General features: G+C 44.4%; 1 protein-coding gene across 3 annotated transcripts in view; it reads left to right on the forward strand.

The window, feature by feature from the left end:
- LOC109907955 (sterile alpha motif domain-containing protein 11) overlaps positions 1-18,930 on the forward strand; it is a 91,595-nt gene that overhangs the window by 22,964 nt on the left and 49,701 nt on the right. For all 3 annotated transcript variants that reach the window (XM_031794125.1, XM_031794124.1, XM_031794126.1), the window contains exon 4: positions 6,372-6,481. In XM_031794125.1, coding sequence (XP_031649985.1) covers positions 6,372-6,481 — 110 coding nt within the window. The remainder of the gene's footprint in view (positions 1-6,371; positions 6,482-18,930) is intronic.

The following is an 18,930-nucleotide window of genomic DNA, read 5'->3' on the forward strand; positions in this document are numbered from 1 at the left end:
TAAAGCCAGCAAGGGGACATTGTGGCGACAGAAGAATTCCTGAAAAGGGCTTTCACCGAAAGCACTAATTAGTGAACATAAAGTTTTTTCAAGCTTCCTGGAGAAAGGCTGAAGACTTATTTGCTCCTTTCACACCGCTTCTCCATGGCAACAGGGTTCCAACAATCCAATGACAGATTAGGAGGTGTTTGTAGCAAGAACAGAGTTTTCCCTGTCTCTCCATTTAATCATATAGAGGGTAGTACCTTAAACAGGGGGCTGTTCAAAAACGCTGTTTGATTATGTACTATAGGAAACCTACTCTTGTGCTTTTTTGGGGGGTTTAAAGTCCTAAAGAATCTTGTTCTGTTTTGAATCTATGTCCCTGTTTTGAAGAATTGTTTAATTTAATCCCAAATGATCATGGTCATTGGACTCGTACATTTACTTTGTAAAACGTAATATGGCCTCTGCACAAAGCGACAACTCGGTAGTTAATATTAGATAATAGATCATAATCGAAACAACATCTGATATCACATAGGACCTTTGGGAGAATATTTGTTTTGATCAATGATTCAACATACATCTACTTCAATAAACATTGAGATTAGATTCAGACACCATTTTCTGGCTCAGTTTAACCTAGGTAGAAAACCACACCAAGCCTCCACATGGCAGACTCTTTTATTTCATTGTACTTTCCTCTCTCTCTGCAGCCTTATCGACCCCACATCAGCTTCTGTAAGGAACAACAGGGAAAGCCCAAGAGATATCCTGGCCTGTTGTTATTTATTTATGTATCTATTTCTGGGTTTATTTATGACTCCCTCTTCTTGCTCTGCCACAGTTGCAGACTGTCTTTCCATCCAAATGTGAGCGCTATACAAACACAAGTCTTTGTCTGAAAACAAAACATACTCTTTGTCGAAATCCGTGTTTCTGCATTAAGCCTAAGTTTCTTTCACATTTGTTCGTTTTTTTTCTCTCTCAAGAAAACATCTTATTTACATTCGGAGAATGAGGATAATTCAGCAATGATTATTAAAGCGTCTCCCTTTGTATTGGCATGAGCCTATATCACATGGTAATATTTAAGAGTGAGTCAGGGCTGGCTTGAGTCAGGGCTGTGGATCACCTGCAGTTGCAGGTTGGAGCTGGCTGTGTGGTCTGTTTGTTGTCTTGAGGTTGGAGGAGGAGGGTGGGCGCTGCAGTAGCAGCATACCTGCAGGCACCAGCTGTTCCAAGCAAGCTGTCTTCTCTCCAGGTGTGTCCCAAATGTCACCCTATTCCCTATAGAGTGCACTACATTTGACTAAAGTGCTCTAGTAGTGCACTACAGTATATAGGGAATAGGGTGCTATTTTGAATGCAAGCTGCGTCTCTCTACACCTGCGTGACAACTCCTCTGCCCCACCATGGCAGCTGTGCGCGTTCCCCTTCCACTCCCACCCCCACCCCCCCCAATACCCCTGTCTGTCAATGCGGTCTCAGTCGTGGTGTCAGACATGGCATCGGGGTGCCCAGACTGCCAACCCGTGCCAGCCAGTGCCAGCTCACACTATGCCCTCCAGCTTTGTCACCTCGGCTCCTCTTTGACAATGTCACAGCGTGGCACCGTGGGGGTCACCCTCCGCTATTCTGGTCCCATGCCAGGAGAAGATGCTTTTCATGGCATTTGGAGAGTGTCAGTAGTGTCTCCTGTAGTAATGTCAGAGCAGCAGCTGCCATCTCCCTTTGGAGGAAGTTCCAGTAGCTTTCCCATTGAGCCTTTTCTATGGGAGCCATTTTCTGTTTGGGTCCTGCTGTAGTTCATGAGTTTTATAACAGTTTATGAGTTATTATTAATGCTTATGGTCAGTGTTATAATATGTTATAAGTCATTATAAAGGATGTTAGAGAGCGTTATACGTACTAGGTTTCCATCCAACCTTTTTATGCAATTGAATTACATCGGATAAAAAATGTCATGACAGGCCTGATGAAAACAGAACATTTTTTTGTAAACTTTCCAAATGTTGACAAAACTAAATATGCTAGACAAGCACAACACATATTTTGTGTTGGTAAAATGAATTATGCAAGTGTAACAGCCCCGAACCAGGGACCCTCTGCACACATCGACAACTGACACCCACAAAACAGAGCAAGAGCAAGGGGAACAACTACTTTAAGGTCTCAGAGCGAGTGACATCACCGATTGAAATGCTGTTAGGTCACACCACCGCTAACTAGCTAGCCATTTCACATCCGTTACACGAGAAAATGTCTGTGGAATTTTTTTATGCGCAAATATTGATATAATAACCATCATACTGAAGTAAACTTGGAGACACACGATGGCATTGTGTGGTCCTCCCACTACGACTCATCGAGAAAGCATGCAGTTTATTAGGCAACAGATTAAATAAATGATGATGAACTTCACAGGATGGTAAAAGTGTAAGGTGATGAGCTTGATGCTCCTTTCCAATAAATATCGGGGGTCTTATTCTGGTGACATGATAATTGATGCTCGGCTGCCAGTTGACAAATAAAAATAATCTTGCCCTTTTGTCCATAATAATAATCTCATCGTGTAGGCATTTGGTGCGCTGTAGCCAACTGCGCGCGGATAGTGCTGTTGGCTAGAATGCACATGCCACTACCAGAGTGGGCACACTCGCTATATGAAGCAACAACAAACAAGTTGAAAATGCAATGGAAACATTTTTTATTCAGTATATTTGAATTTAACTGCAAAATGTATTTTTATGTGCAATACATCATCATGCACATCCTTTTATCCACAAGAAGTTCATTTGATGGAAACACATCTCTGGTGGGAAAATGAGCATATTGTTTTTATGCAGATTTGGGAATATCCGAATGAAAATCTGATGGAAACCTAGCTACTGGCTAAACTCACAACAATATTCTCTAAGAGTTCTCTAAAAGTATTCATCTTTGATGAGTAGATTCCGAAGCTCATTGGATTAAATGGATCCAGTTTCTGATTCTCTCTGATTCTCAAACAGGAAGCAATGAAAATAACCTCCTTTCTATGCTGCTTATGAATACATGTAGTGTCCATAGTAATCCATGTCAAAGTTACCTTGCATTAGGGCCTGGCTATTACAGTAGTAGCATCTGGGTCATGCTGTCTGTCTGTCTGTTGGTCTGTCAGTCTGTCTGTCCTGTGGGCTGGACCAACTGAAGATGATTAGGGGGGTATTGAGCAGTTTAAGGATGAGCCGAGGATGAGATGATTGTCTCCAGTGTGCGGCCTGGGTGATAATACCGCAGCTCATGTCCTTCTTAGCTGCACCTCCCCCCCTCAAATTCATGAGGGAAAGCTGAGTCAGGAGGCTAGGTCTTAACCCCCCCCTCGCCCAGCCCCCCTCACAGCTACATCTCCCCATGTTCATCCCTTATAGCCCTAGGCACAGATTATGACCTTGACCTGGCCACTCGTGTGGCAGGGGGAGGGGCTGTCCCTCTTTAGCTAACCACAATGGACAGAGCAGGAAAAGTGTGCTAATTACCAGTGCTAACGATGCCCTTGCTTGTCACGGCTTAGCGCCGCTACTTTGCCACGGGATAATAACCCCGTAGCCTCAGTGAGAAGTTCAGTGTGACATTATCACGATCACTTTGAGTGATAGGGAGCAGGTGGGGCTTTAGTTGCTAGCGGTTACGGGATCTCAATTTTGGATGAGTGCGGACCTGAGTTGCATGGCTAATCTGAGTTGGCCAGCAGTCTGACTATGAACCTTATGAAAGTAGACCTCTGAATTGAGTGTAATAAAGACATCAAAAAATAAAATGTTATATTTTTTACAACTTGTAAGTATTTTGATTTAGGTCTAGGTCTTAGTCGGACTAGTGTCACCGAAAGTGTGATGTCCCGGCACAACAAAAGCATCCTCGCTTGCTTAGCAACCAGACAGGATGTTATATCTGCGTTTGGTTTTGTTTTGAGTTTGACTCAGTGACTCCCGTTAACTGAGAAGCGACTGGTAACCCAACGTGGTCAGAATCAGACAAAATAAATTCCCCCGCATCTGTTCTGTACAATTTGGATAACAGCTCGGAGCACGACAGGCTGGCATTACCGAGCCGGAGCCTATAATCATTGTGCTGTAAAAAGGCAGAATCCAGCCGCTGCAAACCATGTGGCCTCCTCGGAGTGCTGACCAATCAGAACCATCCACAGCCACTCTGCCTCGTTACCATGACACCCTCCGCTGTCTCTTCCTGGTTAGCAATAATGTTCCATGGCTCCTGTTTTCATGTTAGACAAAGTTATAATGTAACTAGAATCTTCACTGAACTTGATTTGGACATATTCAGTTGGACTTGATGCTCCAGATGTAAGGAAACAGGGGAACACGATTTAATTGAATGAGATGTATCTGTATCTGATTTAGCTGTGTTTTGTATTTTCTACAATAAAGTAGACAATTGAGGACGTCACTCTTGAACAACCAATTCAACATTTAGTGAACCAAAATGTTTGCCCATCGTCATATAGTGACAGAGAAATTTGTCTGGGATATTCCCTCAAATGCTAAGCGCCTATTTTCCATCATTATGCTTTTTTAATGCGATCAGAGCGCTAATCAGATTGAGTGGAAGTACCTCCATGACACACTTATGTCCATGTCTGCTGCTGCTGGGTTAGAGGGAGCTGGTGGGGAATTTGGCAGCCCCAACCACTAAAACCCTCCTCTGGTTTGGTCTCGACAAGAGGCTAGGGCAGTGATGTCACTGTGGGAGAGAGAGAGGGCGTTTAGTTTCCTTTCAAATACTTTCAGCAAAATTCAGTTCAAAATTAGCAAACTGGCACATTCACCGAAATGTTTCTAAATGTGCATCGTCCCTGTAACCTAATAAGTTTCACTGAGTTCTGGAGTGCCTGATGGGCAGGTTTTGCACTTTTGGGACTGTGTTATTGGTTCCATTGCACCAGGCAAGCTCAGTCGAATGCAGCTAAAGTATTTGAAGTAAACAAAATACTATTTGAACTGTCTGGCCTTTAGCGAATCAGACTGACTGAGGCTCAGTATTCCAGTTGGCCTTCTGCAGTTTACTTCACTTGAATGTTTTAAACAATGAGGTACATACATAAATGAAATCACTGTAGTGTATCTAGACAGAGACTACAAAATGGTCTCTTCTCCCGTGTGAATTTTTGGGAACACTAATCTAATTTTAAGCTCTTAAGCGACTTAGTTGAGTTCTGAATGTGTTGAATAAAGTATCTTACTGTGAAGTTCAAGATGAGTAGGGTTGAGACCAAAAAGTGCTTGGTGCTTAGGAGTCTGTCATTGGGGTGTCATACATACAGTGCAGAAATTCTGCCAAAAATCTAAAAACATTTAAACTGAAATATCAGAATTACATATGTATTCAGACCCTTTACTCAGACCTTTTAGATGTTTGATCGGGTTCAAGTCTGGGCTCTGGCTAGGCCACTCAAGGACATTCAGAGACTTTTCCCAAAGCCACTACTGCGCTGTCTTGGCTGTGTGCTTAGGGTTGTTGTCCTGTTGGAAGGTTAACCTTCGCCCCAGTCTGAGGTCCTGAGCGCTCTGGAGCAGGTTTTCATCAAGGATCTCTCTGTGCTTTGCGCCGTTCATCTTTCCCTCGATCCTGACTAGTCTCCCAGTTTTTTAAAATCCATTTTAGAAATAAGCTGTAATGTAACAAAATGTGGAAAAAGTCAAGGGGTCTGAATACTTTCCGAATGCATTGTACCTCAAAGGCAAGGGAAGAATAGACACACAGGTTGATTAGCCACTCATGAAGTCTGTTTCAATTCCAATTGCTACAGTATACAGAAATACAGTGGGTAGATGAGAGGTTCTTGGTCAGTACAGGTGTGTGTGTGTGTGTGTGTGTGTGTGTGTGTGTGTGTGTGTGTGTGTGCGTGCGTGCGTGCGTGCGTGCGTGCGCGAGAGCGTGAATATGTGTGCGCACACAGCTGTATGTGGTGATGGGTGGGTTTGTGTGTGTGGATATACACTTGCGTTTGTGTGGTCTTTCGTATGCTGTAGATCAGACTCTCCATTTCCTGCATTACGTTTTGTTCTAATTGTGTAGTAGATTTTTCTTCCAAGGATGAAGTGTGTTGTGAGTGACGAGGTAGAATGGAGCTGTTTTGAGTTGTTATGTGACATATTTAATTAACTGTAGCTATGTGCTGTTGTGTTGTGCCATGTTATGGTACATTGTGTCTTTCCCCTGTTGGAGTTTTTTTGTTTTGTTTTGTTTGTGCTTTTTGCTATGTTGTGTTACTATGTGTGTGTGTGCCTTGTTGTGTTACTATGTGTGTGTGTGCCTTGTTGTGTTTTAATGTGTCATGTAAAGCAATATGTGTTGCTAACCCCCTGACTCTGTCTGTGTTTCAGTCGTGACAGTGACCTCTCTACGATCATCTCCAACCTCCACCATACCAGACAGCACGGCATGCCCGAGAGCCAGCCCGCCACCGACCTCAGCACCAACACAGGACACACAGGTAGGATACATGTGTGTTTGTCTATTTTCCTCTCTCCGTATTCCTTATATTTGTAATGAGGTTACGTATTCTTCTATTAGCAAGAGTAATTCATCACTATTATGCATTAGTCCCTTAATTTTCTGTAATTTGTTTGATTGGGGAACTTACTATAAGCTTATTACTGATTCCTGAAGGTGGCTCTCAAGTCAATTACTAAATGTAATTTTTGTTGCCTTTTCTATTGCACTCCAGGTTTTTCCTTAACCCCCTGTTTTAAATGACCACTAAATAAATAGCTTTGTTTGCCATTAATCCAGTTTCATGGGCATAAAGGAACCATGGTGTGTGTTAAGCTAAGAGCCTTCTAACAGCTTACAGCCCCACTGTTAAACACCTCTAACACCAGACACTGTTTCATTAGTTTTAGTAGTTCCGAATCAGATTGTTTTAGTTTGAAATTAGGCTGTTTTAGTCCGGAGTTAGACTGAATGTTGGACTATGTATGCTTTCAGATAGATACTTGTATAATATTTATTATATAGAGTGAATTGGTATTTAGATACTCTAGCTGTTGTATTGTGTCTTTTCTGTTTTTTTGTACTTACATATCATGCTTTTTGCACATGTGTGTTTAGGGTGTGTGTGTGTGTGTGTGTGTTTTCTATTCAGCAGACATACACTACCAATCATAGGGATTAGCCATGTCGGAAGTCCCCAAATGTTTTAGTAGTCAGAGGTGTCTGGAAGGGCCTTGTTGTACTGCAAGGACATACTGTCCTTTTAAACTGGCAATTATATATATATTTTTTAAACCCAAACTATGTCACAAATGTTGGTTAGGTGGGGACCTGCTGGTTTGCGGGTTAATAATAGGCTTAGATCAGCTGAGTTTCAGTTTATACAGTTTGTCACAAGAAAGATCACAAGGCTGGAGGTGAGTCACAGATGACAGAAGAAGTGGTGAAACATTGTTACATTTGTAAAGGGTGGCAGGTAACTTATTGATTAAGAGCGTTGGGCCAGTAACCGAGACGTTGCTGGGTTGAATCTCTGAGCCGGCAAGGTGAAACATCTGCTGTTCTGCTCTTGAGCAAGGCAGTTAACCTCCAACAACAACTGTTCCCTGGGTGCCTTGGACGTCGACTAAGGCAGCCCCCCGCACCTCTCTGATTCTGAGGTGTCGGGTTAAATGCGGAAGACACATTTTTGTTAAATGCATTAAGTTGTGCAACTGACTAGGTATCCCCTTTACCTTAGTGTCAAATGTCCTTTATAAAGGTCGTCTTAAAAGGGAAGATCAGGATTCTACAACTTGAGGTTAGATGGTTCCTCACTCTGAAAGTAGTCTGACCAGTAGTCTGACCAGTAGTCTGACCAGTAGTCTGGCCAGTAGTCTGACCAGTAGTCTGACCAGTAGTCTGACCAGTAGTCTGGTCAGGAGAAACTGCAACTGGTTTCCTTTAAAACAGCCAATACAAACTAATCAAGAGTTACCAACAAAGTTGACCAACCCTCAGATTTAACCCATGAAGTACCCTTACCATGGTCAAGTAGTACAGTATTCAGAGAGCAGATCCTTATCCCCTGTGGACGGTCTGTTCCTCTTCATCCCATTAGTCAGAGGGTCATACATGTAGCATAATCATCCCACAAATCCAACACCTCGTCCTCTACACTGTCTCTCTGAGCTCATCCCTCTAGTAGCTTAATTGCCCATACAGTTTGCTAATACAAAGGGATGAGGGGTGGAGGTGTGGAGGGACGAGGGCATGGAGGGGTGTCTGCCTATCCTTCCTCATTTGCGTGGGACATGGGGGTGTTATAGTCCCAGACACCCAGTGTTTTTAGACCCCAGTTTGGGACGAATTTCCCAAAAAGACCTGTCTAATCGGCTGGTAAGCTTAATGGGGAAATCAGCTCGTGAATGGTAATCTTAATGGAGAAAGACACAAAGGGATGGGTAGTGGGGATATGAGGGGGGAAGGAGGGAGATTTGAGCGCGGTGTGGCCTGCGCCGGAGGGGGCCTGGGCCTAAAATCTGTCAGTTTGAGCATTACAGGGAGATTTAACAGGGTGGCTAAGCGGCTCGATCTGTGTCTGTAAACAAGTCCAATCCCATCAGCCACTGGCTCACATTCTGTCTGCCGGTGAAATTAGAGAGAGACACACTCACATACACAGTAGTGCATGTTCATACACACACATACACACACACACACATGGGGATGTGTGCTCATACACACACACACACACATGGGGATGTGTGCTCATACACACACACACGAACACACACACACACACATACTTCCACAAACAAGTACACACACAAACACATAAACACACACGCACACAAACGCAAACACTGGGACACATGGAGGTAATAGGACAGAGAATGAACACACCTTATTGGTTTGATCAGTTTTGGTGAGTGTAGATGAATATGGTGAGTTTTGAAAAGTTTTAATACTTGACAGAAACTTTTGAATTGTTTTTTGACCATTCTTGTCATGATGGTATAAACCGTTTCAAATGTTATACAGTGCATTCGAAAAGTATACAGACCCTTTGACTTTTTACACATGATGTTACGTTACAGCCTTCTTCAAAAATGTATTACATTAAATATTTTCCTCACCAGTCTACACACAATACCCATAATGACAGAGTGAAAACTGGTTTAAGACATTTTGGCAAATCTATATATAAAAAAACAAAACATAAATAACTTATTTACATAAGTATTCAGACTCTTTCTTTTAAGTCTCAAAATTGAGCTCAGGTGCATCCTATTTCCATTGATCATCCTTGAGATGTTTCGACAACTTGATTAGAGTCCACCTGTGGTAAATTCAATTGATTGGACATGATTTGGAAAGGCACACACCTGTGCCTGTCAGTTGACAGTGCATGTCAGAGCAAAACCAAGCCATGAGGTCGAAGGAATTGTCCGTAGAGCTCCGAGACAGGATTGTGTAGTGACCAAGAACCTGATGGTCACTCTGACAGAGCTCCAGACTTCCTCTGTGGAGATGGGAGAACCTTCCAGAAGGACAAACATCTCTGCAGCACTCTACCAATCAGGCCTTTATGGTAGAGTGGCCAGATGGAAGCCACTCCTCAGTAAAAGGCACATGACAGCCCGCTTGGAGTTTGCCAAATGGCACCTAAAAGACTCTCAGACCATGAGAAACAAGATTCTCTGATCGGAATGCCAAGAGTCACGTCTGGAGGAAACATGGCACCATCTCTATGGTGAAGCATGGTGGTGGCAGCATCATACTGTGGGGATGTTTTCAGCGGCAGGGACTGGGAGACTAGTCAGGATCGAGGGAAAGATGAACAGAGCAAAGTACAGAGAGATCCTTAATGAAAACCTGCTCCAGAGCACTAAAGACCTCTGACTGGGGAGAAGGTTTACCTTCCAACAGGACAATGACCGGGACAAGTCTCAGAATGTCCTTGAGTGGCCCAGCCAGAGCTCGGAATTGAACCCGATCTAACTTCTGTGGAGAGACCTGAAAATAGCTGTGTAGCAACACCCCCCATCCAACCTGACAGAGCTTGAGGGGATCTGCAGAGAAGAAGGGGAGAAACTCCCCAAATACAGGCGTGCCAAGCTTGTAGTGTTATACCCAAGAAGACGCAAGGCTGTAATCGCTGCCAAAGATGCTTCAACAAAGTACTGAGTAAAGGGTCTGAGCACTTATGTTTCATTTGATTTATTTTTCATAAATTTGCTCAATTAAAAAAAATATATATATATTTGTTATTATGGAATATTGTGTATAGTTTGATGAGGGGGAAAAAACCATTTAATCCATTTTAGAATAAGGCTGTAACGTATCAAAATGTGGGAAAAGTAAAGGGGTCTGAATACTTATCGAATGCACTGTAGCTATCATGTCATGTGTGAACTTTTGTTTCAATATCAACTATTTCAACGGTGACTCTGGCTGTCGTGGGATTGCGACAGTATCAGAGGAGACCCAGACTGGGTCCTAAATGGCACCCTATTCCCTATATGACCAGGGTCTCAAAAGTAGTGCACTATATAGGGAATAGGGTGGCATTTGAGATGCACCCCCAAACAGACATTACTTCTGACTCTAGTGCTGTACCTCTGTAATACTATAATCTAGTACTATCTGCTCTCTGTTCTGTTGTAGCATCAGTTATTTTATTCAGCTCACTCCCCACTCTGTGTCTAACTTCCATAACAGGCCTGTGGTTAGAGAAACAGAGAGGAGTAAAGAGACAGAGAGAAGTAAAGAGGGACAGAGACAGAGAGAAGTAAAAAGGGACAGAGAGAAGTAAAGATGGACAGAGAGAAGTAAAGAGGGACAGAGAGAAGTAAAGAGGGACAGAGACAGAGAGAAGTAAAGAGGGACAGAGAGAAGTAAAGAGGGACAGAGAGAAGTAAAGAGGGAGAGAGACAGAGAGAAGTAAAGAGGGACAGAGACAGAGAGAAGTAAAGAGGGACAGAGACAGAGAGAAGTAAAGAGGGAGAGAGACAGAGAGAAGTAAAAGAGGGACAGAGACAGAGAGAAGTAAAGAGGGAGAGAGAGAGAGAAGTAAAGAGGGACAGAGACAGAGAGAAGTAAAGAGGGACAGAGACAGAGAGAAGTAAAGAGGGACAGAGAGAAGTAAAGAGGGACAGAGAGAAGTAAAGAGGGACAGAGAGAAGTGAAGAAGGACAGAGAGAAGTAAAGAGGGACAGAGACAGAGAGAAGTAAAGAGTGAGAGAGACAGAGAGAAGTAAAGAGACAGAGACAGAGATAAGTAAAGAGGGAGAGGGAGACAGAGAGAAGTAAAGAGGGACAGAGAGAAGTAAAGAGGGACAGAGAGAAGTAAAGAGGGAGAGAGACAGAGAGAAGTAAAGAGGGACAGAGACAGAGAGAAGTAAAGTGGGAGAGAGACAGAGAGAAGTAAAGAGGGACAGAGAGAAGTAAAGAGGGACAGAGAGAAGTAAAGTGGGAGAGAGACAGAGAGAAGTAAAGAGGGACAGAGACAGAGAGAAGTAAAGTGGGAGAGAGACAGAGAGAAGTAAAGAAGGAGAGAGAGACAGAGAGAAGTAAAGGGGAGAGAGAAACAGAGATAAGTAAAGAAGGAGAGAGAGACAGAGAGAAGTAAAGGGGAGAGAGACAGAGGCAGAGAGAAGGGGATAGGTTGTGTAGCGGAAGAAAAGTTTGGAGAGGGAAAAAGAGACAGAGAGAGCGATGAATGAGTGTGGTGCCGGTATCAGGGGAGGGCAGACAGCGGGTGTGGCGGCAGTGTGTGAGTGTGTGTGTGTGTGTGCCCGTGTCTGTGTGCATGAGTCAAAGGAAAGGGAAGCAGGCTGCTGGGCCGTCTCCGCGCCGGAGTGGGCCGTTAATTAAATCTGAGGGACAGACAGGAGGGTTGACTCCCCCCCCCTCCTCCTTCCTCCCTCCACCGTCCGCCTCCCAGGCCTCTGGCTACTCTGGGGCTGAGGGAGGGAGGGAGGGAGGGGAGGAGGATGGGAGAGAGCAGGGGCGCCGGGCTTAGCGTCTGGCTGCCTGTGGAAACTGTAAACCTTGGCTCTGCGGTCAGACCAGAAAGATTCTAACGGGCGGATAAGGTGTTTTTTTATCACTTTTTTTCTCTTCGTTCAGACTCCCAGACGTAGTTATAGAGGAGATGACGATGTGTGTGTCGGGGAGGGGGGTGGGGTGGGGGGGGGGGGTCAGGGAGGTTTGTGTTTGTGTGTTTTAAAGCCCAAATTTCTTTTTAACAGGGTATTATTTGCCTCAAAAGGAGTGTTAGTACCATCTTGGTCCATCGTACTCCTATTAAACCTCACACAACTTCCTGAACGTCCATCATAGGTTGATGATGACTAGGACACGATTCATTGGGTTGAGTCTGGGGTACGGTGAGGGCGCAGATGGCTTGTGAGACCAATCTGAGCCCGGAACACTCTTTGGCACACTGGACATGGTACTTTGGTAGAGTCTCCTGACCGACGGCTTTGTTATTACTTGCTCTGTTCTCTCTTCACCATGGCATTTGTGGTCCTGCTGGTTTCAGAGGTGGTAGCGCCATCCTGGATGAGATTATCCTGAGCAAGGCTTTCCCATTTGCTTAGTTCGATGTTAAAGCTGGGTGTCTTTAAAGCATTTTTTGGGCCCACCTTGTGCTCGCTTCCCATTCTTCATGTCTCTGAAGTAGATCTGCTTAGTGAGACAGGTAGCAGGCACCCTGGTCACATGGCCCACCCGTCTGAGCTGTGCTTCCATAAGCAGTGTGGGAATGCTCGTCATTTCGGCACTTGATCCTCAGTAGCATCCTCAAACAGTTCAGGTGAAAGTGATTAAGTGTCCTGGTATGGCGTTGGTACTGTCCAGGTTTCGCAGCCATAAATAAAGGTTGGTAATATAACTGCCTGGTAAACCCTCAGTTTTGTTGCCAGTTTGATGCCTGTTCTTTCCCATACCGAATCTCGCAAATGGCCAAAGGCTGCACTAGCCTTGGGGATCCTGATGTTTGTTTTATTGCCTATGTGAACAGCACAGGACATTGTGCTACCAAGGTAGGTGAATTTGTCCACAGTTTTAACCCCTTTTCTCCTCAATTTCGTGATATCTAATTGGTAGTTACAGTCTTGTCCCATCGCTGCAACTTTCGTACGGACTCGGGAGAGGAGAAGGTCGAGAGCCATGCATCCTCTGAAACATGACCCTGCCAAGCCGCACTGCTTCTTGACACACTGCTCGCTTAACCCGGAAGCCAGCCGCACCAATGTGTCGGAGGAAACACCGTACAACTGGCGACTGAAGTCAGCTTGCAGGTGTCCGGCCCGCCACAGGAGTCGCTAGAGTGCGATGGGACACGGAAATCCCAAACCCTCCCCTAACCCGGACGACGCTGGGCCAATTGTGCGCCGCCTCATGGGTCTCCCAGTCACGGCCGGCTAGGACACAGCCTGGGATCGAACCTGGGGCTGTATTGATACCTCAAGCACTGTGATTTTGTGCCTTAGACCGCTGCTTAGCTGACAGTTTCTGACCTTTCACAGAGATGGTTGGGTCCACGTAAAGGATTACCAGGGTCAGGTTGGTACATAACGTCAGTCTTCTTTGTACTGATTGTAGGGCTGATGAAAAGTTGTCCATGAGGATCTGCAGATCAGCAGGTGAGCCAGGAGCTAGTGGTCTGCAGACAAGAGGTCGCAGCAGAAGCGGGTAGAGTACTGTTACTTAGATTGTAATTTACTATTGTAAAAGCAGCCCTCGAGTCAAAGTAAACAATTATGCGGTCAGAAAACCGAAAAGTGCTAGATCCAAATTTAGTTAGGACATTTTTTACACCTTATACGAAATTGTGACAGCAAACAAAAAGAACAACAACTTGGTGCAATTGATTTGACATTTATTTATTATTTAAGCCTGCCAGCACCATCCTGCAGATGTCCTCCAGGACAGGTAGTCTCCAATGAAGACTGACAGGCTGTACAGTTTCAATTACGGTCGTATTCAAAGTGGACTTAATATTTATCACTAACCACGTTTCCATCCACAGTTTTTATATGAGTAAAGTCACACCGTATATAAAAAATCACGATAGTTGTAATGGAAACAGGATGTTTTGGTACAATTTCACAAATGCCGGCAGATCATTTGCTCATTCAACATAGTGGGATCTTTTTGTGTCAATACAATTAATTATGCGAGAAATGGCGGTGTAAATGCCTTTATGTGCAAATATTGATCTAATAACCATCATATCGAAGTAAACTTGAAGTCACGCGATGACATGGTGTGTGGTCCTCCCACTACGATTCAGGAAACCATTCAGTTAAAATTAGGCTCCATATGAAATAAATGATGATGAACTTCACAGGGTGGTGGAAGTGCATGGTAAGAGCTTGATGCTCCTTTCCAATAAATGTTGAGGTTCTTATTCTGGTGACATGATGATCGATGCTTGACAGCTGTTTTCACAAATACATTTTTTTTTGAATCCCCTAATCTCATCATGCAGACTAGCCTACCCACACTGTATCTGTGAGCTGGTGGCGAGAGGGCATGTGCACATTTGCTATTTAATGCAAATGCAATAGAAACTCATTGAACATTACATTTTTATCCGGGACATGAAAACTTAAGCGAAAAAGTACATTTTGTGTCTGCAACAAGTCCGTTTGGTGGAAGCACATCACTGTAGGGAAAATGTGCATATTTTCGTAATGTGAATTTTGTAGTACTTGCGTGAAAATCTGTCGCAAATCGGATGGAAACGCTACTGTACTCAATTTCATAAAAACGTAAACGGTACTTGAGACATTGCAATAGTTTCACAATTTTAATAGCATTAACGAAAATGGATTTCACAATCTAATTTTAAGTACATGGTGAATGCGTAGCCTACTAAAAAGGTTAACACCAAGTATGATGTTTCACTTTTTACTCAGAATGTATCAAGGAGGATCAGGTATGTATTGCAACAGACAAACAATCAATATCGCCATTTCACTATCAATCTGTCACGTGATCCCTCTCCAACCTCTAGGTCACCAGGCTGCTCGTTATGGTGCACACCTGTCACCATCGTTATGCGCACCTGCGTGTCATCAGACTCACCTGGACTCCATCACCTCCCTGATTACCTTCCCTATCTATGTCTCTCCCTTTGGTTCCTTCCCCAGGCGTTATTGTTTCTGTTCCTGGGTCATGTCTGTGCTTTGTTTGTGTTATGTGTTGGTTTCATTTATTTATTCAAACACTCACTCCCTGAACTTGCTTCCTGACTCTCAGCGCACATCTATACAGAATAACGCCTCACCTAACGAAGCATCAGGGAGTGTTTTTTGTGTCAGTGGGAATGATGTCAGGTCCGGGATCCGCTACAGGCTCTCATGCTTCAGCCAGTTCGCCAGGCTCCCCACCCTCCGCCGGTTCATCAGGCTCTCATACCTCAGCCAGATTGTCTGGCTCCCCTGCCTCCGCCGGTTCATCAGGCTCCCCTGCCTCCGCCGGTTCATCAGGCTCTCATACCTCAGCCAGATTGTCAGGCTCCCCTGCCTCAGCCAGATCAACAGGCTCCCCTGCCTCAGCCGGATCGCCAGGCTCCCCTGCCTCCGCCGGTTCATCAGGCTCTCATGCCTCAGCCGGATCGCCAGGCTCCCCTGCCTCCGCCGGTTCATCAGGCTCTCATGCCTCAGCCGGATCGCCAGGCTCCCCTGCCTCCGCCGGTTCATCAGGCTCTCATGCCTTAGCTGGATCGCCAGGCTCCCTCATCTCAGTCGGATTGACAGGTTTCCCGCGCCTCAGCAGAGGTGACCGGTCTGCTCCTGATCCCCGGGATCATCTTTTTGGTCGGCATCCTGCGGCTGGAGCCGTGCGTCAGGGAGGGGCTACTGTCATGTGTGATCCCTCTCCGGCCTCTAGGTCACCAGGCTGCTCGTTATGGCGCACACCTGTCACCATCGTTACGCGCACCTCCCTGATTACCTTCCCTATATATGTCACTCCCTTTGGTTCCTTCCTCAGGTGTTATTGTTTCTGTTCCTGGGTCATGTCTGTGCGTTGTTTGTGTTACGTGTTGGTTTCATTTATTTATTTCAACACTCACTCCCTGAACTTGCTTCCCGACTCTCAGCACACATCGTTACACAATCATGTTACTAGTATGCAAATCAGACACATTTCCGGATGGAATTAAACATCAAGGTAGGTATTCAGTTAAGAATCATGTAAGTAATAAATAATCAAACAGTGCAGATAATAATTGCCATAGACAACTCAAATCATCTTTCTCCTAGGTAGGATACACCCTCCAGCCTCCTCTTCCCGACCTCTCCTTTCCTCTTTGAAGGGTATTTTATTTTCTTGGCTGGCCCATTCTCCTCCCCCTCGGTTGTGCCACTCATTTATTTCTAGTAGCTATATAAGCACATCGCAGTAAGCACAACAAGCTTACTGGGGGTCGTGAAACGTTCTTACACACGTAAAGGGGGAACCAATAGTACCGATTCATGTAAAAAAAAAAATACAAATAACATTTGGAGTGACAAGGTTTTAATCTGACAGCGAAGATATAATAATATAAAGCTATGTACCTGAAGTGATTTGGTAAAATGGAACAGAGTAAAAAGTTAACTACGTCCTTCAGAAATTAATTGAGTAAGAGTACAAGTACAGCCCACAGAGAGTAACTAGACAAGGACTAGTGTAAGTACATCTAACGCGTTACTTGTAGCCCATTACTACCCACCTCTGGGTCGCAGACAGTCACCGCCTCAACCTTTGTGTTGGCATGCATCCTCCTCAGGTTGAACAGCCCCCCATCAAAGCGGTAGTTGAAGTGGATCTCAGTTGGTGCTAGAACACAGCCTTGCTTCACTCTGTGACTGGAAACAACTCAGAGGACTCTTGGTGATCTTGCATATTAGCCATCATGCCATCATAGAATTCATGTACCACTGTGATACATTTATCTGGGCATCAAAACTTTGACACACACGCACCCTGATCACTGATATACAGTGGGTGAACCCAGCCCTCTCCTATAAATTCATGGGTTATTCTAGATAAAACTAAAATAAAAATCACTCCCAAATCTCTAATCTCTCCCGTTGCCCCCCCCCCCCCCCCCCCCCCCCCCCATTTATCTCTGCTCCCCTGAGGTTGCGCTGTGGGAGAGAGGAACAGCGTGTGTGTTAATGCAAGTGTGTGGCTCGGCAGTGGCGGTGGTGAACCCTCTCTCAGTATGAACGGAAGATCCTCCCTCCCCCTACCCCCCGTCGGTCCGTAGCCAATCAATGAGGGGCTTTCAGGGCCGGCGGAGGCCCAGCTCACAGAGGGGGGATCAATAAGTCATTAGCACCATTCTGTCAGCTGTAATGTGGAGATTGATCGGGGGCCACAGCTCCAGGCCCCCCCCCCCGCTTCCCCAGTCCCACACCACTTCCCCCCCAGCCTGATAAAGATGACAGATTAACAGAATAAGAGGGGGAATTAAGGAGTCTGGCTGTCTGAGCTGTCAGCGGGCCCTCCACGGGAAGAAAATATAGAGAAAAAGAGGAGAAAGAAAGAAGGGATGAGGATGAAAGGAAGAGAGGAGAAGAGAGAGAACGAGACAGAGGATGTCCCTGTGGTTGCTTGACGGCTTCTGTGGTAGATTATGAAGATGCCTAGGCTGGTTCTTCCTCTGTTGAAGGCTGTTTCCCTTTCTTTCTCTCCAAATACACCATTCTCATCCCTCATTCTCCTGGAAGGGAGTGGGTTTCCTATACAGTTGGCCAGAGGGCAGAACAGGACAAGGCTCCCTGGAGTTTTGGAGTTTTGAATGGATGGCTGTGGGAAAACAAGCAGGAGAATTAGCAAAGTAGCAAACTTGGTTATAAGCATTGGTGTTGGGAGTTAAGGAGATATCATTTGAGCTAACAGAGCTCAGACTGGTTTAAGGCGGGTTTGGTGTTAAATGGAAGCACCAACATTTTAAACCTCTAAAAGTCTAAGCTGTTGGGGGTGGGTTCTACTAAACTAACATATGGTCATACCGTGGATCATTTAGTTATTTGAATTTTAGGACCCCTTTGTTTTATTTTTTGATACAATATTGAATTTGGCCCATAGAAACGCATTGAATAACACATTGATAAATGGAAAACATTTGCCTATTATACTTTTTAATATTCTTCAAGCTGTCAAAGTGGTTGTTGATCATTGCTAGACAACCATTTTCAGGTCTTGCCTTAGATTTTCAAGTAGATTTCAGTCAAAACTGTAACTCGGCCACTCAGGAACATTCACTGTCTTCTTGGTAAGCAACTCCAGTGTAGATTTCACCTTGTGTTTTAGGTTATTGTACTGCTGAAAGGTGAATTCATCTCCCAGTGTCTGGTGGAAAGCAGACTGAACCAGGTTTTCCTTTTAAGATTTTGCCTGTACTTGGGATTACAAGCATACACTTAACATGATGCAGCCACCAACGTGCTTGAAAATATGGAGAGTGATACTCAGTAATGTGTTCTATTTGATTTTCCCCGTACATAACACTTTCTATTTAGGACAAAATGTCAATTGCTTTGACACGTTTTTTGCAGTATTGCTTTAGTGCCTTTTTGCAAACAAGATGCATTTTTTGGAATATTCTTATTCTGTACAGGTTTCCTTCTTTTCACTGTCATTTAGATTAGTATTGTGGAGTAACTACAACATCATTGATCCATCCTCAGTTTTCTCCTATCACATTTACATTGAAAAATGTTGTCGTTTCGCAGATGCTCTAATCCACAGAAATGTCAAATTAGTGCATTCATCTCAAGATAGCTAGGTGAGACAACAACACATCACAATTGTATCAATAACATTTTCCCCCAACAAAGTACTTATCAGTAAAGTCTGTGCTAGTGGGAAAGGAGAAGTGGAATTCTTTATTTTATTATTATTATTTTTATGGAGGCACCATAGGTTATTTAAGATACTTTCAGACTTTTTTCGAAAGAT

Source organism: Oncorhynchus kisutch, linkage group LG17, assembly GCF_002021735.2.
Source record: "Oncorhynchus kisutch isolate 150728-3 linkage group LG17, Okis_V2, whole genome shotgun sequence".
NCBI classification, from domain to species: Eukaryota; Metazoa; Chordata; class Actinopteri; order Salmoniformes; family Salmonidae; genus Oncorhynchus; species Oncorhynchus kisutch.